Source organism: Hylobates moloch, unplaced genomic scaffold (genome assembly GCF_009828535.3).
Source record: "Hylobates moloch isolate HMO894 unplaced genomic scaffold, HMol_V3 SCAFFOLD_14, whole genome shotgun sequence".
Classification (NCBI taxonomy): domain Eukaryota; kingdom Metazoa; phylum Chordata; class Mammalia; order Primates; family Hylobatidae; genus Hylobates; species Hylobates moloch.
In genome coordinates this window covers 100,016,459-100,041,198 of record NW_026652289.1, presented here as the reverse complement: position 1 = coordinate 100,041,198, position 24,740 = coordinate 100,016,459, and the positions used below count along the sequence as shown (strand labels likewise).

The 24,740-nt window shown below is 38.2% G+C and overlaps 1 protein-coding gene across 3 annotated transcripts in view; it reads left to right on the top strand.

Annotated features, from left to right (window-relative positions):
• Positions 1-24,740, top strand: part of NEDD4 (NEDD4 E3 ubiquitin protein ligase) — a 165,460-nt gene that overhangs the window by 114,869 nt on the left and 25,851 nt on the right. For 2 of the 3 annotated variants that reach the window (XM_032174988.2, XM_032174990.2), the window contains 8 exons: positions 2,842-2,892; positions 4,328-4,389; positions 7,098-7,200; positions 13,705-13,871; positions 16,046-16,163; positions 16,250-16,417; positions 20,634-20,699; positions 24,267-24,386. In XM_032174988.2, coding sequence (XP_032030879.1) covers positions 2,842-2,892; positions 4,328-4,389; positions 7,098-7,200; positions 13,705-13,871; positions 16,046-16,163; positions 16,250-16,417; positions 20,634-20,699; positions 24,267-24,386 — 855 coding nt within the window. The remainder of the gene's footprint in view (positions 1-2,841; positions 2,893-4,327; positions 4,390-7,097; positions 7,201-13,704; positions 13,872-16,045; positions 16,164-16,249; positions 16,418-20,633; positions 20,700-24,266; positions 24,387-24,740) is intronic. The other variant, XM_058427670.1, reaches the window with a different exon arrangement.

Below are 24,740 nucleotides of genomic sequence, written 5' to 3'. Positions count from 1 at the left end.
AGAAAAGAAAAAAAGTGAAAAAAAAAATTTAATAAAATATTTTTAAATAATAATGATAGATGTCTTTTATAGGCAACATATGGTTAGGTTTTGCATTTTTATTCAGCTTGCCAATCTCTGTCTTTAATTGGACTAGTTTGTCATAATTTATATGGCTGGATTTGGCTCTCAGAATGTGCAGTTTATTTCTGTTCATCTCATCTGTTTCTTTGTTTCTCTTTTCCTACCTTATTTTGGGTTGGTCAGATATTTGCAATATTCCATTTTAACTCTTCTCTGTGCTTTTTAGCTCTGCAGTCAATTAATGATTAACTTATATCAATCATACCACTTTATATAAAATATAAGTCTTGCAACAATATAGATTTGATTATTCCACCTATCTTGTGCACAATGTTGTCATTTTTATTACATCTACATATATTTTAAACCCATAGTATAGCGATACAATTTTTGTGTGTGTGTACAACAATTTGTTCTTTAAAAAAAAAAAAACTTTACCCACGTATTTACCATTTTCTGGTGCTCTTTATTACTCTCTTTAGATCTGAATTTCTATCTGGTGCCACTTATCCTCAGCCTGAAGAACTTCCTGTATCATATTCTGTAGTGCCAACGATTTGTCTGCTGTTGACAAATTATCTCAACTTTATCCAAAAGTACCTTTATTTTCCTTCCCTTTTTGATGGATAGTTTTTGCTAGATACAGAATTCTTGGTCCATTTTCCATTTCAGCACTTACAGAGATCATTCAGTTGTCTTCTGGCTTCCATTGTTTTTGATGAGAAGTCAACCATTATTTGTATTCTTATTCTCCTGTGTGTAATATATTATTTTTATTAGGCTGTTTTCAAGATTTTCTGTGTATCTTTTGTTTTCAGCATTTAATAATGATGTGCCTACCCATGTTTTCTTTATATTTATCCTGCTTCAGCTCACTGACTTTACTGACTGTCTCAGCTTGTGTTTTCCTAAATGTGTGAGTATTTTGGCTGTTTTCTTCCCCAAATATTTCTCTGCCCTATTACCCATCCCCTTTTATGGAACTCCGGTTACACATACGTCAGACTGCTTGAAATTTTTCCACAAGTTTCCTTTATTTTTCATATTAGATAAATTCTGTCTCTATATCTTCAAGTTCATGATACTTTTCTCCAGTCATCTTCAATCGTCTTTTAAACCCATCTACTGAATTTTTTTATTTCATGTATTATATTTTTCAGTTCTAAAATGTACATCTGGCCGGGCGTGGTGGCTAACACCTGTAATCCCAGCACTTTGGGAGGCTGAGGCAGGCGGATCGCCTGAGGTCAGGAATTTGAGACCAGACCGGTCAACATGGTGAAACCCTGTCTCTACTAAAAATACAAAAATCAGCCATGCATGGTGCATGCCTGTAATCCCAGCTACCTGGGTGGCTAAGACAAGAGAATCACTTGAACCCAGGAGGTAGAGGTTTCAGTTAGCTGTGATTGCACCACTGCACTCCAGCTGGGGTGACAGAGCAAGACTCTGTCTCAAAAATAAAATAAAATAAAATAAAATGTGCATTTGATTCATTGTTAGTTTCCCCTTCACTGCTGAGGTTCCCCATCTTTTCATTCATTATGACCTTATTTTTCTTTTAAGTCCTTTGAACATCTTTATAATAGCTGCTTTATTTTCCCTGTCTGCGTATTCCATGATCTGCGTCATCTTGTGGCTGGTTTCTGTTAATTACTTTTTCTCTTGATACTGGGTTTTTTTTTATTTCTTTGCATGTCTAGTAATTTTTTTTTTTTTATTGTGGGCTAGACAATGAATATAGTAACTAATAGAGACAGTGAATTTTATTATATTTCCCTGAGGAGTGTTGATTTTCTTTTTTTTTTTCTTTTTGAGACGGAGTCTCACTCTGTCACCCAAGCTGGAGTGCAGTGGCATGGTCCTGGCTCACTGCAACCTCTGCCTCCTGGGTTTCAGCCACACTCCTGCCTCAGCCTCCCAAGTAGCTGGGATTACAGGCATGTGCCACCACACCTGGCTAATTTTTATATTTTTCGTAGAGATGAGATTTCACCATGTTGGTCAGGCTGGTCTCTAACTCCTGACCTCAGGTGATCCACCCACCTCGGCCTCCCAAAGTGCTGGGATTACAGGTGTGAGCCTCCATGCCCAGTGTTGATTTTTGTTCTAGCAAGTTAACATAGCTGAACTCCAAATTCTACTTCCCTTTTGGTGAACATCAGCTGAAATCAGTGCTGAGCCCTCTTAGTCTTCCAGCTGTTGACTTTCACTTGTTCAGTTCAGGGTAAAACTAGGGGTTTAGGTAAGAGTTTATATATAGATTTGGAAGAACTCTGGTGGCTCCTTTTTTTTCTGGGATTTTTCTCCTCTTTTTCCAGATATGCTGTCAACCCCAAACTAGGCCTTCTGACTCCTCAAGCCAGTAATAGTGCGGTTTTCAGCTTAAGTTCTAGGCTCTCTGCATTATGTGGACTGTGGAACACTACTAGAGGAAAAGCCATATAAATACTGAATCTTACCTAGTGTAGTTCCTTCTTTGAAGGATTGACGTCCCTCCAGTTTCTGCTTGTTTTGGGTCATTCTGTTGTACTTTCAAATAGCTCTTTTAGTATTTTGTCACAGAATATAATTGTTATCTGCAGAAGGATTAATCTAATATATGCTACTCTGCCATTACGAGAAGTTGTACCACATTACTCTTTATTTTCCATTGGTGCTGCATAGAACTGAATAAAAAAATTCTACATTTTCTGTGAATGGTGGCACTATCTCATAAAACTCTTCTAAAGGAATTGAGCGTATTACTAATTATATTTTTTCTTCTTTCTCTTATAGACAAGAGATGATTTCCTAGGTCAAGTGGATGTTCCACTTTATCCATTACCGGTTGGTATAGGTGTCCATGATTTTCCTTTTGTGCTTATTTTTTTAATTTAATAAATACTTACATATATAATATAGTTAATGTAAATAATTGATTTACATACTGTTTTCTAAAAACTCATTTCAATTTTCCGTTTGCATTTTCTCTTTAAGATTTCCATACATGAACCCCAGTGAGAAATAGAGAATTTTTGATGTTTGCTAGCATTGTGAAAACACTGTGTAAAAAAGATTAGTTTGAAAATATTCTGCTGAATAACTAGAATGAGGAGTGCCTAAGCTCACAGAAGAAAACTAAGATAGTTTACGACAATTGAAACATAAAACGCTGAGAATCAGCACTAAGAATATAGCAAGGAGAAAAACAGATTCAGGAAACATTGCAAAATAGAACATTATTGAATCACATGTCTGACATGGAGGCTTAAAATAAGAAGTAAAGATAATACAAGTTGAACTTGGAAGATAAGAGTGGCATCTCATGTAGAAAAGTGAGGAAGAAAAGCCATTTTGTTTTGAAATGCAAAAAATTTATTTTTGGACAGAGTTTTGATAGGAAACAAAGAAAATGAAAGTTTAAAGTGGACTGCTGACAGAGAGATAAAAATCAGCTATGTAGGGAAAAGGGACTCGAAGGATTGAGTGTTATCACTGTCCAGATAACAGCAGAATCTCTGAGAATAATGGGCTTTCCTGATAAAAGAGATAAGAACGGAGGGCCAGCCATTGACCCTCAGTCAACGTGAGTGGATCAGAAAAGAAAGAGAAAACAGACAAGGGGAAACAGGAAAAGAGCCAAGTAAAATAATGTCACGAAAATTTAAGCAAAGAGTTTCAAGGCAGGCTGGGTAGTTAACAATGCAAAACATCAGAGAAGGATGATAAAAACCAACAGCTGCTGAATTTTAAAGAAAGAGAAAAAATACTTCTTTTTCAGTCTAATGAGTTATATTACTTAGCTCTCCACAGTCTTTCCAGAGCATAATCTTTTTTTTTTTTTTTTAAACAGGGTGCAGGACCATAAGCTTTCAGTAATATATTTAATCCAGTCTTACTTTCCAGGCTGTGGACTTTTTTGATCTCCTATCTCCATGCTCTAACCAAGCCAGCCTGCAGACATGTGCATAGTCCATATTCTTTCGGGATGTCAACATACTAACCACTCTGTACTGTTTTTCTGCCTATTCTCTTCTGCCCTCCCTTTGGCTCCACAACCCACCTGCTCAGCTAGTTTTCGTTTGAGTTGTCATGTCGGCTGCAATTCCTCTTGGGCAGGAAAGTGAAAGCACTGTCAAGTTAGCATTTGATAAACTAAAGCTACTTTTTTTTCTCACTTCCAACTTAAATTATGCCTTAGGTGATAGTTCATGCGTATTCTTGAAAAGTACATGCTTTTGGTGTTACAGATATATTTTGAAAACCCACTATTTTATTCTAGACAGAAAATCCAAGATTGGAGAGACCATATACATTTAAGGATTTTGTTCTTCACCCAAGAAGGTCAGTAAATATAAAATAATAGCATATTAAATTTTTTATCTCTTCATTACACGTTATAGTAGCCTCATTAGAAATTCAGGGTTTAAACCTCTGTAAATAAGTTACTTGTAAATATTATTATTATTATTATTATTCTAAAAGCTTCATTGCTATTTCTGATTAAAAGTACTATATGCACATTGCAAAACATTCTGAAAATACAGAAAGTGATCACAGCCCTTTGGGAAAGATTCGTCCTCTTAGTACTTATCAGACTAGAAGGCTATTTATGTCATATTGTCATGCTATGCTTTAAAAAAATCACGAACATGAATTCATCTAAAACCGTTATCCAACTCGACATGCACAAAGCCAATTTCAGAAAAACCTAACTATATTTTGCATACTTTAAAAAGTATTTCAGAAGACTCAGATATTTAGAGAAAATAACATAAGACTGGAATTTAAAACCCACATAGCATGCTTATAATTCCATTTTCCCAAAGTTACTTGTTGTTTATCAAAAAAATTTAAACTTAAGCTGTAACTAAAACTCCTTTTGATCTTCTGTACCTCATTGACAAGTAAAATCTAGTGAAAATGTGTGTGGATTTACTGTCAAAAAGTTCAAACTAAAGCATAGAAAGGACATCTGTGAAAGCAACAGTATTTGTCTTGTTTCTTAAACTATAAAATGCATTTGAAAATGTACTATTGGAACTTAGTAAAATTTTTCACTTAAAAATGATTTTTTAAATTATTGTTTGTAATATAAATATTAAAACAAAATGAAAAGGAGTGCTCACTGACTTAATATTTACTGTCTGTAAAGGAAGTCACATTTAATTTCTGTAGATGTCTGGAATGTAAATCTCTTTTCGTCTTTTAATTTTAGACTGATTGTGACATCTGCATATCAAGAATAACTAAATTGTTTTTTCTTATTTGATTGTCCTAGCAGCCTGCTTTTCAATTTGTCACATGCTTTCTAGCGTCTTTATCTTTAAAAAATACAATTTGCTTCTTCTGTCTGCAATGAATATTATTGCAATTGTAGAAAGAACTTTATTCAGATAGAAAATGTACTACATTCCTAAATTTGTTTGAGCCCCATTAAGTCAAAACCTTGAGGCTTCTTTTCCAATTGAGAAGACATGAAACATACAATTGTAGAGAAACTTTTCAACAAAACATTATCTGAGCACATTTTCTGTATCCATCTTTATAGCCACAAGTCAGAATGTTCACATCTCCTTCAGTATGGAGACACAAGCCACATTAGCGGCCTTGGAAATAAGCATCGGGGATTTCACTGACTACTCATGAAAGGATACACTAAATTTGCCAAATCCATGAGAACTATACAGAGAAGAGCTAAAAAGATTAGGGGAGGCTTGGGAGTGGGGGTAGGTAATCTCCTGAAGACAGAATAAAAGGATTAGGACTCTTTTCTAGAAAGACAAAGGATAATTGCTACATATCTGATATCTGTAAAAAAAATCATCCCCAAAAAATCTATGTAGAGAACTGAGATAAGCAAAGATTTCTTAAGTAAATCATAGGATGCTAGAATTGATGAGGACAATAGAATCAAGCCTTAAATTAGAACCTTATGAAAGCATTGTAATCACAGCACTTTGGGAGGCTGAGGTGGGTGGATTGCTTGAGCCCAGGAATTCCAGACCAGCCTGGGCAACATGGCAAAACCCCATCTCTACAAAAAAAATACAAAAATTAACCGGGCATGGTGGCATGTGCCTGTAGTCCCAGTTATTTACGAGGCTAAGGTGTGAAGATCACCTGAGCCTGTGAGGTCAAGGCTGCAGTGAACCGTGATTGAGCCACTGCGCTCCAGCCTGGGCGACAGAGGGAGATGCTGTCTCAAAACAAAAACAAAAACAAAACAAAAAAAAAAGAAGAAAAAAAAAAAGCAGCAGCAGCTTATGAAAGACAGGTTTTCAAAAGATTTAAAATATTACTACAGCAGGCAGCAGTCTTTAGCTTAGACAACTAACTCAAAGAGGTGATACAATATAAAAATAGATTAGGTAAATTAATGTGTGACAGATTCAAACAGCTGCCAAAGATATGTAGCAGGTTGCAGACACTTATCAGGCCTTACCCTCTACTCTTCTGTCGTCCAAAAAAATATGGCCAGATTAGTATCCCTAAAGCACATCTCTGAGGATACCTTTCTCTATCCCCCAAATTCTCAGTGATTTACCAAAATATGAAAATAAAGTCTGAAGTTGTCTGATTTGGCATGGCCTCTGGGCCATCCCAATCTCCTGTAGTCCCCTTTACATGTCCTGTAATCTAGCCAAACTCAACTACTGCAGTTTCCTCAATTGCACCCCAGATTTCACATCTGTTTCCTGGATCTGCCCTCTTCTCCACTCATATGCCTTTTCCTGTACTGCCACAGATAAGAATCCTCCCCGATCTTCTAATCCCAACTCAAAGGCCAGCTTCTCTTTGACATTGTCTCTGATCATTCACTTAAACTTCCTTAGCATCTTCTTTGTGTCATAACAATTATTTATTTATATATGTTTCCCTTTTCTCTGCCTTCTGTTCCTTTCCCTAGATATCTTCTGCCCTGGAACTTGTCTTTGAACCTCCCTTTGTAGACCCCCTGGTACCTAGTGGGTGTTCATTAAACTCTTATTAATTGAATACTTTTCTCCCTGGTGTTAAAGTTATATGAATATTTATTTTCTTTTCTACAGTCACAAATCAAGAGTTAAGGGTTATCTGAGACTAAAAATGACTTATTTACCTAAAACCAGTGGCTCAGAAGACGATAATGCAGAACAGGCTGAGGAATTAGAGGTGAGATTTTATAAATATTTGGTTAAACTGCGAAAAATTTTAATTTCTTATTTTGCTGTAGTCTAAAGAACAATAACTATTGAATGAAGTTAATGTGTGCAATAAAGATTATTTACTTGGACATTTATTTCACCCAAGCATTCATTAGTATTTTTCCTCTAGGATATTTCTGTAGAAGGAATGGCCATTAGTAATGGCCTTCTTAAAGGTTAAGGAGTAGAGAATAGAATATAAGTCTAGTTTTTCAAAGTTTTCTAAAACTGTATATTCTCCATTAAAGTAAGAACACAATTTAGTATTTTGAAGTTAAATATATGGACATTTTGAGGAGACCCCACTGATTAGGAACTCTTTTATGAAGTTTAAGTCCTGTTAATATTCTTATTATGGTGGGAGGCTCATAGGAAAGAAGGAGAATTGGGGAGCAAGGAGAATTTAAGTGATCTAATAAAGAGCCTTCTGTATGTGGGGCAAGTAGAATTTAACAGTTTTCACGGATGACAGGATGAGAGGAAGGTCCAAGTCAAGACTTGTGTAGAGTTACATGCATCTGGAGTAAGCAAGTAGGAGGCAGAAAGTATGTATTTGGAATAGAATTGGATAGGGTTTGGAGACTGGAATCCTAGTTGCACACTCTATCTAGCCAGTCTTGTGTGAGTCATTGAACTTTTCCGAACCTCAGGATCTTGTTTGCAGAGTGACAGGATGGCATCAGATGACCTCGAGGGTTTCTTCCAGCAAAAAAATTTATGATTTGGAAAGGGATCAAAAAAACACCTGCTCCTTGAGGTTCCCTTTGAAAGCACATTATCATCAAAAAGAAGTATCATTTATTCAGTAGCTGTGTTAGTCCATTTTCATACTGCTGTGAAGATACCCGAGACTGGGTAATTTATAAAGCTTTAAAAACAGGTTTAATGGACTCACAGTTCCACATGGCTGGGGAGGCCTCACAATCATGGTGGAAGGTGAAAGAGGAGCAAAGGCACAGCTTATATGGTGGCAGGCAAGAGAGTGTGTGCCAGGGAACTGCCCTTTATAAAACTATCAGATCTCATGAGACTTATTCACTATCATGAGAACAGCACTGGGAAAACTCACTCTCATGATTCAGTTAATGATTCAGTTACCTCTCACTGAGTGCCTCCCATGACACAAGGGGATTATAGAAGCTACAATTCAAGATGAGATTTGAGTGGGGACACAGCCAAACCATATTAACAGCAGTTACGGAAAGCAAAGCACACAGCGTAAGGCATGAAATTGCTCTGGAGGGTTCTTATTTGTTGCCTTGCTAACACTTTCTCCTCTGACTGAGGGCCTGCTTAGGTCTCCATAAGAACAGTGAAGCTGAGGGCCTTCCCCAGGGGCTAGGCTCTACCTCACATGCCCATGTACCTTGAGAAAGAAAAGCTCTAGAACAGGTAGTGAATTTGCAGCAGAGCTTTCCTGGAAAATTTTAAATGCACTAATGAGATTTTGCTTTGCAGGAGAATCTATAATAATAGAAGGAAATACCTTTTTTTTTTTTTTTTTCTGGAGTCAGAGTCTTGCTCTGGGGCCCATGCTGGAGTGCAGTGGTGCAATCTCAGCTCACTGCAGCCTCTGCCTCCTGGGTTCAAACAATCCTCATGCCTCAGCCTCCCAAGTAGCTGAGATTACAGGCATGTGCCACCATGCCTGGCTAATTTTTGTATTTTTAGTAGAGACGGAGTTTTACTACGTTGGCCAGGCTGGTGTTGAACTCCTGGCCTCAAGCCATCCATCTGCCTCGGCTTCCCAAAGTGCTGGGACTATAGGCATGAGCCAGGGTACCCGGCCAGGAAAGAAACTTTTTTCTTCAAACCACAGAGTATAGATAGCCCCTAGTTTGGTGATCAAAGAACTCTCTTCACTTATTTGATTAACGTTGTGTTATGTATTTTTCTCTGATTTTCATATAATAATCATTTTTAAAGTTTTCAAGTATTTATTCAGTAGAAGTTTCTCTACCTGGCTTTTTGGTGTACCAGAGTATCTTGCATAATGGAATTCTGTTTGAAATGAAGGATATCTGCTGTAAAGAAAGAAAATTATTTATTTAGTAACTTAAAAAAATTTAACAGCATTTCATTATTTAGTAACCTGCTCCAAGTTTTGCCCACATGCGTACATCATAGGACCCTATTCACAGTTGAGTTTCTGTGGAGAGAACTGCTTCACTTCATTTTGTGGTCTCATGTCTCAATGTTTGAATTCCCTCAGAATGCACCTTATAATTTCAGGAGATGTAAGCGTGTAGGAGTTTATTTATGAAAGGCCCTAGGAATTCAAACACGTGAATCTGTGCTTATTTACCTTCTGTATAGCTAATGACTGGAAGAGTCTTGCCTAGTCCTTTGACAGCTAGTTTGTGACTGTATATATAAAATTCTACTATTTAAGGAAGACAATTGTAATTTTGAAATGAAGCTCACTCTTAGGTAGTTTGTATTCTGTAGTAAAGTATGGCTATAATAGATAATTATGTAACATTTGATTTTTGTACCATTTGCAACTTTAGGGTTACTTGTTTGTATTTACAAAGTTAACATATAAAATGTTGGTTGTACCTCTGAATGCTTTCTTTCTGACCCTCTTTGACTTGATTAAATTGTGAGCAATTACATATTGGCTTTGCGGTTAGAACTTAAATAAGGTTCATTGATACTTAGAAAGTTATTTTACAAAGAATAACAGCTGATACATATTTAATAGGAAGGCCTTCTATCCGAAAAATCGACTGTATAGAGGCATTCTATCCAGTCTTTCTAAGCCGTGTTTGATTGTACAACTCTACTTCCACAAACTTGAGACAGGTTTTTTTAAAGCCCTTAATTAAATTAATTTTTGTTCTTTCTCTTCTTGAATTTATTCAGATAATAAAAATACATTAAGCAGACATTTAAGAGAGAAATCTCTAAGAAGCTTTAAAAGAAGTATTCTTTTGGTACCATTTTTCTAGCACTGAGTATTTTTATAATCCTTTATAGCGGTAGTGAGAACTATTTTATTAATAAATTGTATTAATCCTAAAGGAAAGTAATCAATGATTATATTCAACCAAAAAATGTTAAGCTTGTATTTTCTCAAAAGAGTAAAATATAAAAACTTACATGTTTTGGGATTGAAACCAGAAAAATACAATCTGATTCAATATATGCAAGACTAAATTTTAGGTATGCTAGATCCTATGTTATCATAATTTAAGGGAAAGGAAAAGAAAGAAAGAAGGAAGATAAACATGGATGGGCAGACAAAGTAAGAGGATATAGGGAAAGAAGCGAATGAAATTTGGGCAATAAAAAGAAAAAAAAATAGAGGTAACAATTCTTATAGAAGAGGTAAAAATAAAAAAAATTTAAAAAAAGAAGAAAGGTTGGGCACAGTGGCTCATGCTGGTTATCACAGCACTTTAGGAGACCAAAGCAGGAGGACTGCTTGAGCCCAGGAGTTTGAGACCAGCCTGGGCAACATAACGAGACCCCATCTATACAAAAAAATTGAAAATTAGCTTGGCATGGTAATACGCACCTAAAGCCTGAGGTGGAAGATTGCTTGAGTTCAAGAGGTCAAGGCTGCAGTGAGCTGTGATGGCACCACTGCACTCCATCCTAGGTGTCAGAATGAGACCCTGTTGAGAGAGAGAAGAAATAGAGAAATTCCCATCCAGACCTTTTCTCCCAAAATAATTTATTCTGTCATCTTCCTCCCCCACTACCCGTCACCTTCTATACAGAGCTAGCCAAAATAGATCAACCTTGCTGCAGAAACCCCTATCCATTTCTCCCTGCTACCAAAAAACCTTCCTTTCCTTCCCAACTCTTCCCTGAGGCCTCGTTTTCAGGTCTAGCCTTCCAACATAGAAGAATTCTCTTCCATCTTGGAAGCAGTCCACTGCTTGTCACACAGCAGTCATTTACTGCTGATCTCCAGGCCTAGAACAGAAGCTCTGTGTATCTAAGGAAATTGTTCTGTGTCAGTTATCAAAATACCAAAAATGTTTGCCACTTTGTCATTTGCTCTTTTTTTTTCAATGTTATTTAGTAGTTTTGGCCATATACAAATGTGGGTGTTTTGTTGTCAAATTTATGGATCTTCTCTTTCATGCCTTCAAGGTTTGGTGTCATACTTAACAGTGTCCCACTTTTAAAATATATTTCTAAAATTTTCAAAAGTTTGTTACTAATACTTTTTGGTTTCACTTTTAAACATTTAGATATTCTTCAGTCTGTAACTTATCCTGATATGAGGCATGAGGTAGGGATTCAAGTGAAGTCTTTTCCAAATGGATGCCCATTTTCTAAGTAATCTGCCTATTTTGCCACAGATTTCAAATGTCTTTATCATATTCTAAATTCCTATAAAGTTTTTTTTTTGTTTTTGTTTTTGTTTTTTTTGAGACAGAGTCTTGCTCTATCGCCCAGGCTGGTGTGCAGTGGTGCAAGCTCAGCTCACTGCAACCTCTGCCTCCTGGGCTCAAGCAATTCTCCTGCCTCAGCCTCTCGAGTAGCTGGGATTACAGGCGCCTGCCACCATGCCCAGCTAATTTTTGTATTTTTAGTAGAGATGGGGTTTCACCACGTTGGCCAGGCTGGTCTCGAACTCCTGACCTCAAGTGACCCCCTCACCTCAGCTTCCCAAAATGCTGAGATTGCAGGCGTGAGCCACTGTGCCCAGCCAGAATTCCTATAAAGTTGCGTTTCTTTCTGGGCAAATCTGTTGAGCTGCCTGTCGATGTATGCACCAGAACCATACAGCTTTAATTGTTGTCATTTATAATGTGTTTTTATCTGGTAGGGTTGATCTTCACTACTTGCTTTTCTTTTTAAAAATTGTGCTGCTTATTCCTGCTTGTTTATGTTTCTATTGAACTTGAGAGTTGCCTTGTATCTTTTTTTTTTTCTTATGAGACAGAGTTTCACTCTTGTTGCCCAGGCTGGAGTGCAATGGCGTGATTTTGGCCTACCGTCACCTCTGCCTCTCGGGTTCAAGTGATTCTCCTGCCTCAGCCTCCCGAGTAACTGGGATTTACAGGCACGCGCCACCACACATGGCTAATTTTGTATTTTTAGTACAGATGGGGTTTCTCCATGTTGGTCAGGCTGGTCTCAAACTCCCGACTTGAAGTGATCTACCCGCCTTGGCCTCCCAAAGTGCTGGAATTATACGCCTGAGCCACTGCACGTGGCCTATTTATTTTTTAAATCATAATGTAGTTTTGTTGGAATATTGGCAAATTTATAGATTAACTTGGGAAGAAGACACCTTTGTGAGACTGAGTCTTCCCAGCCAAGAACAGACTATGTCTTTCCCTTATTTAGGTCTTCTTTTGTGTCCTTTTGGGAGCATTTTAAAGTTTTCTCACCAGTTTATTTCAGTTTCTAATGCTTTCCTAACCAATCAGTATTTAATAGAATCTTTGACCTACTGCCTTTTCTTTTATGAGGTTTCTCATATAAAAGCATTAACTCTTGCTACTCTTTTGTATCAATTCCTTACTTTAACTGCCCTAAGGCCTTATGTTAATTTTGGCCCTTGTTAGTCTCTGAGAAACCAAACTTCTCAGTGCATTTTTTAAAAATCTTTCCTTGGCTGTTTTACGACTTGATAAAATGCCTTGCCTTGGTCCAGCGGAGAGAGAAATCAGACAAGGGAATCAGAATGACTTTTCCATCACTAGAGAGTTCACTGTAGCAGTTATTTCTAAATCATTTGCCTTCCCCATCTTGCCTCTCTGTGTATTTGACCTTTATCAAATGATTTTTTCCATGTGTCAGATAGTTATTGATTTCTACCATAAGCAAGGTGCTTTCTCGGTGGGAAAGACAATGACCAATAAGAAATAATCCTTGCCTTTCATTCAGCTGATAATTTAGAGAATAGCCTAAGATTACACTAGTAGTTTAAACTATACTTCTCAATTTCTCAGTACTTTCTAACTTTCCACGGTTGTTTATTTAAAAGATTTTTTGTCCTTTTTTTCTATTAGATTTTTTTAATTTTATTTTTGATTGACAATAATTGTATATATTTATGTAGGACAATGTGATGATACATACTTACAAGGCAAAATGATTAAATCAGGCTAATTAAATCTGTCACCTCACATACTTTTACTTTTTTGTTATGAAAATTTTAAATAGATTTGTTTTAAAGTTCTGTTTTATTGTTGTTTTGAGATGGGGTCTGGTTCTGTCACCCAGGAAGAACCTGGTGGAAACTTTACAGGCTTGTGCCTTTAAAGTTTTTTTTGAAAAATTTTTGGACAATTTTAAACAAAATTTAAATGGTTATCATTTTTGCAAAAAAAGGCTTCATTATCATAAAGTATTTACATTATGGTCTTAAAAGTTGAGGGTTGTTAATTCTGTCTATGCATAAAAACTTGATATAATAAATTTCTTTTAAAATTTCCTTTAGCATATAATTTATAAAGTTCAAAAAATCATGCATAAACTTCATTGCTACCATCCTGTTTTTCAGCCTGGCTGGGTTGTTTTGGACCAACCAGATGCTGCTTGCCATTTGCAGCAACGACAAGAACCTTCTCCTCTACCTCCAGGGTGGGAAGAGAGGCAGGATATCCTTGGAAGGACCTATTATGTAAACCATGAATCTAGAAGAACACAGTGGAAAAGACCAACCCCTCAGTATGTGCTGATGGCTTTCACAATTTTAATCTGGAAACACTTTTCATTTTGAAGTCATATCTCAGATGGATTCATAACAGTAGAGTGATCCATAAACTATAAGAATACTAGGATTTTTATTGCCCAGGACTTTAAAAATCCTAACTCTGCTGTTTCGTTTTTTAAATGACTTGATAATATTCAAAATTACTTGACTCTAGATACTACCCTTTTAATTGTGTCTTAATTTTAATAGGTTTTTAATTTTATGTAGCCACAAATGGTACATTTTTATTTTTAGGCTGAATTAGAAGTCTTGGAGAATTTTTGTAGTTTGTTATTAAAATATAATAAAATGTTAATTTCTATAGTACTCTATTTTTAAAATATGAATTATTTATAAAATATAAAGGACTCAATAATAAGGGTATTACGTTAAACGCCCATTTGACAGTCTGGTCGATGTCCACATAACTTCCGGCATGCACAGATCAAGGACGGCAGTCTGGTCAATGTCCACATAACTTCCAGCATGCACAGATCAAGGACGGAATGGCTTTCAACATATTCTAACTTACATCTCCTCAGTGGTTTTTTTTTATTATTAGACTGTATATACATTTATAAAATCTCCTATTATTCATATTATTCTCAAATCCCCTTCCATTTTTCCTTCCATATAGTCTTATAAAGTCTTCCTTTACTTTTCTGTTTGAAACATACTTGTAATTTTTTAATGTATTCATTAGCCTCCTAATTTTTGGCTTTGATATTTTGTGCCTGATATATGCCAAGCACTTTCATAGATATTTTCTGTTCTCAAATCCTTCTAAAACAAATCAGCAGTTCAAGTACTTCATGGCACAGAAGCTTCAGTCTTCATAGAGTGAGGTACAGACTGCAAAGCTGAAGACACTATAAATTCTGCAGAATTGCCCTGGTGCATACCTCAGTATTATGGCAAGCCTTACATGAGCAAAATCACATTTCTTTCACTGTGGCTGATGTCATTTTCAGGTAGCCAAAATTAGATATTTAGGGGGAAGAAAACTGAAGCATTCCCTTAGAACCGTGTATCAAAATTATGTTCTCTTTAGCTATGGTACAGTAAGAACTGGTCTTCTGACTAGCCTGAGCTCATGTGGCATTAAATAAATTAACAATAATTTTATTATTAAATATTTGAACAAAATTCTTGACCTGATAGACTGGTTATATTAAATGCAAATAATTAGAATGATATAAATGACTGAGGTGAGGGTGTTCAATCTGATTTTTTAAAATTTTAATTTCTGTGGGTCCCTAGTAGGTATATATGTTTGTGGGGTACATGAGAGGTTTTGATACAGGCATACAAGGCATAATAATCACATTACGTAAAATGGGATATCCATCCTCACAAGCCTTTTATCCTTTTTGTTACAAACAATCCGGTTATAGTCTTCTGGTTGTTTTTAAATGTACAATTAAATTATTATTGACTGTGGTCACCTGTTAAGCTATCAAATACTAGGTCTTATTCATTCTTTCTATTTTTTTTAATACTCATTAACCATCCAATCTGATTTATTGTACCTCTCCTAAGCTTAGACAAATCTTTACTACTACCTTTTTCAGGACAGGCTCATGACTGTATTTTACGAAAAACAGATACCATTCCTAATAGATATGTAATTCCTAAACCATTAAGCTTTTCATTATAAAGTTCTTACACCATCTTTCATTCTGCCCTTCACATTGCTGCATGGAGTACTCTACTCCTGGCTTAAGACCAATTCTAGAAAATGTACTATCTGATTCACAAAGATGTATGTATGTGTAACTCTATTACTCTTATAATAACATGGCAAAATAATATAATGAAATAATCTATGAAGTGCTCTGATAGTTATTCATTCAACAAATATTTTTGAGTACCTATATGTGTTGGACATTATCCTAGACATAGTGACAAACTAAAATATCAAATCAGACATGTTATATACCTTTTCACAAAACCTTGAACTCCATAAGGTACTCTAAATAGACCAGTCTGCCTGCCCATGATTGAATCTTTGCATGTCGAAATAGCCTTTGGTCAAAGACAATAAATTTTTTTATTGATCTAATGTAGATATTTTTTCAACGATCACAGAATCTTTGACAATCATTTTAACTACTTAAGACATGGATCATGGCTTATACTTCCAATATAGGGACAACCTAACAGATGCTGAGAATGGCAACATTCAACTGCAAGCACAACGTGCATTTACCACCAGGCGGCAAATATCCGAGGAAACAGAAAGTGTTGACAACCGAGAGTCTTCCGAGGTATAAGTAGTTTCCTAGTTCTCCTTGAAAGACACATGCTATAGCAATAAAGTATGTATGGCTCAAGCTTATTCTGTTCATTTTAGAACTGGGAAATTATAAGAGAAGATGAAGCCACCATGTATAGTAGCCAGGCCTTCCCATCACCTCCACCATCAAGTAACTTGGATGTTCCAGCTCATCTTGCAGAAGAATTGAATGCCAGGCTCACCATTTTTGGAAATTCAGCCATGAGCCAGCCAGCATCCAGCTCAGTAAGATGCTCTTAGATTTTGTTATGGCTTCAGTAGTTTATATTATGCATATTATACCATTCAACAACTATTATGTAAAATTTTGTCTTAAATGCAGTAATGTGTAATAATATGTTAGGGACCTTGGGACTTTACAACATGGTCATTTTTCAAATATCCTCATTAATAGTATGGACCAGAGTCATGGCATCCAAATTTCCATTATGTCAGTGCCCTCCAGTCAAAAATCACGAGGGACACATTTGTCATTGAACAAGTGGGGTTTATTATTCATTTCAGCAAGGGAGAACACGCACCATTGGTGTTTTGGTAGCAGAATATTAGAAAAGACTTCAAGGATTTGGGCTCCTGTTAGGTGATTTTGAAGAGGGTTTTAGGAAGCAGGACTTTGCTCTACATGAGATGCTGTTGGGAAGCAGGGATAATTCTATGATTTTGTATCTCAAATCTTATCTGTAGTGAGGCTAAAGCTATGATTAGCAAAGTAGAACAGTCACTCACATTTGCCAGGATAGGGAAATGTTTGGTATTTTGTGGCTTGGACAGTGTTCATGTTTTGTCTATATTCAGCCACGATTACAGAGTGGTCTTGATTTTGTCTTGATCTTACCTATGAGTGCCAGGCCAGCTCCTGGATGTTAGGGACTGCTTTTCTCTCCCAGTTATGCTGAAGTTGGTTTTTTGTTTGTTTGTTTGTTTGTTTGTTTGTTTTGAGACATCTCACTCTGTCACCTAGACTGGAGTGCAGTGGTGCTATCTCAGCTTACTGCAAACTCCGCCTCCCAGCTTCAGGCAATTCTCATGCCTCAGCCTCCTGAAAAGCTGAGATTACAGGCACACACCACCATGCCCAGCTAATTTTTGTATTTTTAGTAGAGATGGAGGAGTTTCACCCTGTTGGCCAGGCTGGTCTTGAACTCCTGGCCTCAAGTGATCCACCCGCCTCAGACTCCCAAAGTGCTGGGATTACAGGCATGAGCCACTGCTTCTGGCCTGAAGTTTTAACATTATATCACAGATGTCACCAACGGGTATATATGAATAAGAACTGATATACTTTGACTAAACAAGGAGATAGATGACATTTTTACTTCAGCCACCACTGTAAAAACTGTTGTCCATAGGGTTCAGAATAAAGTATCCCAGCATATGCTTCCACGATGAGAACTTCATAGCTAGCTGTCTAATATGTATCATCAAGGGAGATTCAGTAGAAGACAAAGATTATTCTCTGAGGATGCTATTTGTCATTTCCAGTTGAGGTTTCCCTGCCTTTCATTTAGTTAGTAAATATTTATTGAGAGCTGATCACATATATGCAAGGTACTATACGCTGGTTACTGAGGATACATCAGTAAATAAAATGTACAATATCTCCTGCCTTCATGGGACTTATATTCTAGTGCAGAGGAAAGCAAACTACAACCAGTGGGCCAAATCGGCAGCTGCCTGTTATGAATAATTACCATTGGAATACAGCCACATCATTTGTTCAGGTATTGCCCATCTCTGCTTTCACACATCATCTGAATTAAGTAGTTACAGCAGCAACCATATGGCCCACAGCCAGTATTTACTGTCTGGATCTTAACCGGAAACGTGTGCTAACCTCTGCTCTAGCATCTTCTCCAAGAAGCTTCACAGTAGATAGTTGTATGTGAATATGAATATCTGCCAGTAAATCCACCTGCCTGCCTCCTGCCCTTCCTTTCTTCCATCTGTCTGTTCTGTCTTCCATTCATTTCATTTTTTCACGGGGGGAGTAGGACAGGTCAGTCAAAGACCTAAAGAATAAGCTACATTAGGCCGGGCGTGGTGGCTCACGCCTGTAATCCCAGCACTTTGGGAGGCTGGGATTACAGATGGGTTGAGGTCAGGAGTTCAAAACCAGCCTGGGCAACATGGCAAAACCTTGTCACTACTAAAAACACAAAAATTAGCTGGTCGTGGTGGTGCACACCTGTAATCCCAGCTACTTGGGAGGCTGAGGTGGAAGAATTGCTTGAACTCAGGAGGCAGAGTTTGCAGTGAGCCGAGATTGCACCATTGCACTTCAGCTTGGGTGACAGAGTGAAACTCCGTCTCAAGAAAAAAAAAGAATAAACCGTATTGATTTGCTGATGATAAATCACATTCCCCTTCTTCCTGGTATTTTTTTTACTTAAAGTAATACATGGCAACCATATAGTGTAATACTATGCAGCCATTGAAGAGAACAAGGTGGGCTCGAGTGTATATGTTGGATGGAACAATCCCTAAGAGATGCTGGTAAATGAAGAACAGCAAAGTACATAACAGTGTGTTTGTTACACCAATGTAAATTATTTAAATGCAGAGCATAAATATGTGTAGAATTTACTTGAGGACTAAACAGGAAACTAATAATGTTGCTTGCCCCTGAAGACAGGCAAAGAGTGAACAGGATATATATTGTTTATGCCTTTTGCTTTTTTGAGATAGGGTCTCACTCTGTCGCCCAGGCTGGAGTGCAGTAGCATGATCATAGCTCACTGCAACCTCAGACTTCTGGGCTCAAGGGATTCTCCCACCTCAGCCTCTGGAGTAGCTGGTACTATAGGCACATGCCATTGTACCCCCGCTAATTTTTAAAAATTTTTTTTGTAAAGACTTGGTATAGTATTGTTTCCCAGGCTCCTTTCAAATTTTATAACGTGTATGAGTGTTACCTATTTTAAAAAATATTTTTAAAGCACTGTATGGTTATGGTTACAAATTGAGATTGTATTTAGGTATGTAAAATAAAACTTAAGGCTGGGCATCTTGGCTCACACCTGTAATCCCAGCACTTTGAGAGGCCAAAGCAGGCAGATCACATGAGGTCAGGAGTTAGAGACCAGCCTGGCCAACATGGCGAAACCCCATCTCTATTAAAAATACAAAAATTAGCCGGGTGCAGTGGCGCGTGTGTGTAATCCCAGCTACTCGGTAGGCTGAGGCAAGAGAATTGCTTGAACCTGGGAGGTGGAGGTTGCAGTGAGACAAGATCGCACCACTACACTCCAGCCTGGACAACACAGCAAGACTCTGTCTCAAATAAATAAATAAATTAATAAATAAATAATAAATAAAAATTAAACCTTCCATCTTAACACTAATATATGCTCCCTCAGTTACTATTAGTGGTCAACGACCTAAAGAATAAATGATATTGATTTGCTGGTGATAAATCACATGCATACATATATAGAAACTTTTTCTGTATATTCATAAACGTGCATGCATACATATATATTTGTAGATGATTTTTTAACCTGAGATCATCTTACACATACTTTTTGGTAACTTACTTTTTTCACTTGCTGTCTCTTAGACATTGAACCATTTCAGAACATATAGATGTACTCCCTTAAAAACCAACTAAAACAATCATTAAACTCTGGCATATTCCATTGTACAAGTAACCCTTCAGGTATTTCACCAGTCTCCTATTGAAAGACTTTAGATTGTTTACAGTACTATTGTAAACAGTACTACAGTGGATATTCTGATTTAATTTGTGCATTGTAAATTTTGATGTCATTAAATAACAAAACTAAGATATTTCAGATAGTGATAACTATTTCAGATAGCATGTATAGAAAAACATAAGGAAAGAAAGAACATGAGATTTCCAGGAAACAAGTAGTCTGGAATGTCCAGGAGGTAGATTGCGAAGTGGGAAGTGGCTGAAGAAGTAAGGAGGAGGCAGGTTGTGGTGTTCAGGAAGCATTGTTTTCTATGCTGTCATTGGCTTCAGCTCCAGAAGGACAGGACTGGCACTGCAGGATGCTCTGAGCCTGCAGCGTGCAACATGGAGAATGGACTTAAGGAAGTAAGACTTGCAACGGGGAAAGCTATTAGGATATTGCTGCCATTGTAATCAAAGTGACAAAAGATGAAAACTTGAAGTTAAAACAACAATAAAACTGGTAACTAAAGTGGAAAGGGAGTGTATTTGAGAATGGTTTCTGTGAGACATTCAAGAGAAGGTGTCTAGGATGCAGGCCAGCACCGGGGGCGTGGGAGCTGGATGTGTGAAGGTGTCCACATAGGGGGCTGGGAGCGACCACGTGCCTCAGCCCGCACTCTCAACATTTGCATCCTAGCCAGCCTTCTCTCTTCTGCCCTGTCATACTCACCCTCACTACCTTAGCTGTCACTCAAAGGCAAATCACAAATCTCAAGGTATTCTTTTGTTGTCTTGTTTTTTTACAAGAATCATTCCAGCAGAAGAGGCAGCTTACAAGCCTATACTTTTGAGGAACAACCTACACTTCCTGTGGTGAGTTTTACCCTCTCCCATCAATCAATAAAAATATAAAACTCAGCATCTCTTTTTATTTTTTATTTTTTGGAAGACTGAGTGTGAACGTTTGCCTTACAAGGAGCCAATACAGCACAGAATGTAGGCTCCAGGTGGTGGTGTTCAGGGAAGGGCCTTAAAGACACAACATGGAGAATCATCTCTCCCATGTTGAAAGCAAAGTTTCTGCATGCTGGTGACTGTGGGTGGTATCTGGGCTTGTCAGTTGAAGCGCTGTGCTGGCTAGAGGTGATCCGCTGCATGCAGCACACAATTCAGGACCACTGTGTCCAGTTGCCGATGTTCTGCGTGTGCACATGGCATCCAGCAGCCATGTCTGCCCTGTACATGAAGCATAGCCAGGGTTTCATCACCCAGGTGTGCACTGGTATTGACATGCCCAGCAGCCAGGCTGGAGTTTATCAGTCCTTGGTCTGTTTCTTCCCTGCAGTATCACATCCATCAGTCTACTAAGGCCTTCTGCTTCCTGCTCAGTGCTGTCCCAGCCACAGCCTGGATGGCAGCTTGAACCTTAACCCTGCCTGCATCCTCTTCCTGACATAAGCCTCACTACTCTGAGTTTGTCTCTGTTTTCCAGAGGCCCTACTTGTTTTTGAAACCAAAGTAAAACTCCCAGGCTCCCAACCTCTTCAGCCTACCCTTCTCCTTATCCCCGAACAGAAGCCTCCTGCTGCCTTCATTCCTGTCTGTGCTTTTTTTTTCGAAGCAGACTGTTCCCATGTCCTGATTCTCTCCCGCTTCTGAGTCTGTGTGCATTCCATTTCCCCACTTGGAATGGCTTTCTCATTTTCTTCCCCAACCATCTGGAAGTTTGAATGGCAGTCTAGGTATCAGCTTTGAAAAGTAGGGTATGTTCTAGCACAGGAATGCAGTCTCCGAAATCCTCAGCCCACGAGTGGTTTATCTGTCTACATAACACCCTGCACTAAGAAAGGGACCCAGATCCTGTGCTGAAGAATGAGAGGTCGCCCACCTATGCATCCATTGCTCTGGCCAATATTGACCATCAACAACAGGACAGATGCCATTGAAAGGCTATCATCGCCAACCTTACTCTCACTGTCATCTGTCCAGCCTCCTCCATTAGATCAGAGCCTGCTCAAGCTGACTTCCATGGTATTTTTCCCTCTGCACCTTATAATGTCCTCTATACAATGAATATGTGGAAGTTCTCATTGACTGACAGACATTCACCCAAGACACAACTTTAGGTGCACCAGATGAGCAGCAGAATCTCGAGATGATTTATATTTTAGTACCAGAAAAGTTGTTTCCATTCCTTTTTTTTCCCTCAATACATTGATTGGGGTTTTTTTGGTAAGAGCTTTCTTGGAGTATAATTTACATACCATAAAATCCACCCATGTTTGATCATACAATTAGAGAGTTTTTGTAAATTTATACAGTTATGGAGACATCACCACAATCAAGTTTAAGAAACTTCTATCACCCCCAAAAGTTCCCTCAATCCCTACGCCTACTCTCTTGCAAGCAACCACTCATCTGCTCTCTATTGCTACAGTTTTGCCTTTTCTAGAAATCTCATGTAAAGGGAGTCGTGTCTGACCTCTTTCACTTAGCATGCTGTTTTTCACATAGACCCATGTTATTGCATGCCTCTATTAGGGCACGGTATTCCATTGCAGAGATATATCCACTACATTTATCTGTTCACCAGCTGATGGACATTTGTAGAACTGGGCAGCATTTAAATCCATCATTTTGTGATCTAACAGCTCATCACAACTGTCCCCAAAGTACGCAGGGCTCCCGTGTATTTAGTAAGTGGTATCTTCCGTGTGGAGACTGGTGGTGATGGTTTTTATGTTGTAAGCCACCTTAGGGAGCCACACCAAACCAGGGCTTATCTGGTTCAAAATGACAACAGGAAGGCCAGATTTAGGACTTTTTTTTTTTTTCTTTTTTTTTAGATGGAGTCTCGCTCTATTGCCCAGGCTGGAGTGCAGTGGTGCGATCTCAGCTCACTGCAACCTCCGCCTCCTGGGTTCAAGTGATTTTCCTGCCTCAGCCTCCCGAGTAGCTGGGACTACCATGCCCAGCTAATTTTTGTTTTTTTGAGTCGGAGTTTTGCTCTGTTGCCCAGGCTAGAGTGCAATGGTGCGATCTCAGCTCACTGTAACCTCTGCCTCCCGGTTCAAGCGGTTCTTCTGTCTCAGCCTCCTGAGTAGCTGGGATTACAGGTGCCCACCACCATGCCCAGCCAATTTTTTTTGTATTTTTAGTAGAGACGAGGTTTCACCATGTTGGCCAGGCTGGCCTCGACCTCCTGAACTCAGGTGATCTACCCACCTCAGTCCCCCAAAGTGCTGGGATTACAGGGGTGGGCCACCACGCCCAGCCTGGATTTAGGACTATTTTAAGTAAGCCTGGAAATAACCAGACCTCTCTTTATTCATTTGTAACAAACTATGATAAATAGCATCTCCTAGCTTTTAGAGAAACAAGGCAGGAGTAGGACTGTTCATTCAGCAGATAAGCATGATTTCTGTTGTTAGATTACCTGGGTTCAAATCTCAGCTCCATTCCTTAGAAGCAATGTCGCTTAACAAGTTACTTCCATCACTCTGGACCTTTTGGCTAAGATCAAGTGGAGTTACAAGTTACTTCCATATTGTAAGCTTCTGTTTACTCACCAGTAAAATGAGCCAGTATTAGTAATTATCTCATTGAAATTCAGGTGGGAAGTAAATGACGTTATCTGTGTTTTAAACAGAGCACATGCTTGTTATTGTTGTTATGTTTTATTAGGGTTGTTATCACTCTCATCATTATTGTTCTAGTGTTTTTTTTCCCAAGTCAAGTACTGTACACTTTATTTTGCACACTTTAAGATATTTAAAATGTGTTTTATTTCACTAAAATGTATAATTTACCCATTTTTGTTATACTACATGGTTTTAGTTCAAAATAAAATATAATTTGTTTTAAAGCAAACAAGTAGTGAAGAAGGGATGTGGTGTTTTTTAAAGGATTCTTTCTTATTAATATTTAATTCTTCTGGCCAGGCACAGTGGCTCATGCCTGTAATCCCAGCACTTTGGGGAGGCCAAGGCAGGTGGATCACTTGAGATCAGGAGTTCGGGACCAGCCTGGCCAATATGGTGAAACCCTGTTGATACTAAAAAAAAAAAAAATTAGCTGGGTGTGTTGGCACATGCGTGTAATCCCAGCTACTCGGGAGGCTGAGGCATGAGAATAGCTTGAACCCGGGAGGCAGAGGTTGCAGTGAGCCGAGATCATACCACTGCACTCCAGCCTGGGCAACAGAGCAAGACTCTGTCTCTCTCTCTCTCTCTCTCTCTCTCCCCCTCTGTCTCCCAGAGAGAGGGAGAGAGAGAAATATATAATATATATTTCTAGAAAAGGCAAAACTGTAGCAACAGAGAGCAGATGAGTGGTTGCTTGGGGCTTGGGAGTAGGCATAGGGACGGAGGGAACTTTTGGGGGTGATAGAAGGATTCTTAAATTTGATGTATTTAATTCTTCTGTTATTCTTCACTTTAGCTTTTGCCTACTTCATCTGGATTACCACCAGGTTGGGAAGAAAAACAAGATGAAAGAGGAAGATCATATTATGTAGATCACAATTCCAGAACGACTACTTGGACAAAGCCCACTGTACAGGTATCCTGCAGTCTATTAACTTGCTTTCTTACAGGATTTAAACTGTCACATCCCTATGTAAACTATTACATCACTTTGTAGTATACACTGGATACTTCTAGCAGCTTTTTTTTTTTTTTTTTTTTTTTTTTGAGATGGAGTCTCACTCTTGTCGCCCAGGCTGGAGTGCAATGGTGCGATCGTGGCTCACTGCACCTCTGCCTCCTGGGTTCAAGCGATTCTCCTGCCTCACCCTCCCGAGTAGATGGGATTACAGGCGCCCGCCACCACGCCTGGCTAATTTTTGTATTTTTAGTAGAGACAGGGTTTCACCATGTTGGCCAGGCTGACCTGAAACTCCTGACCTCAGGTGAT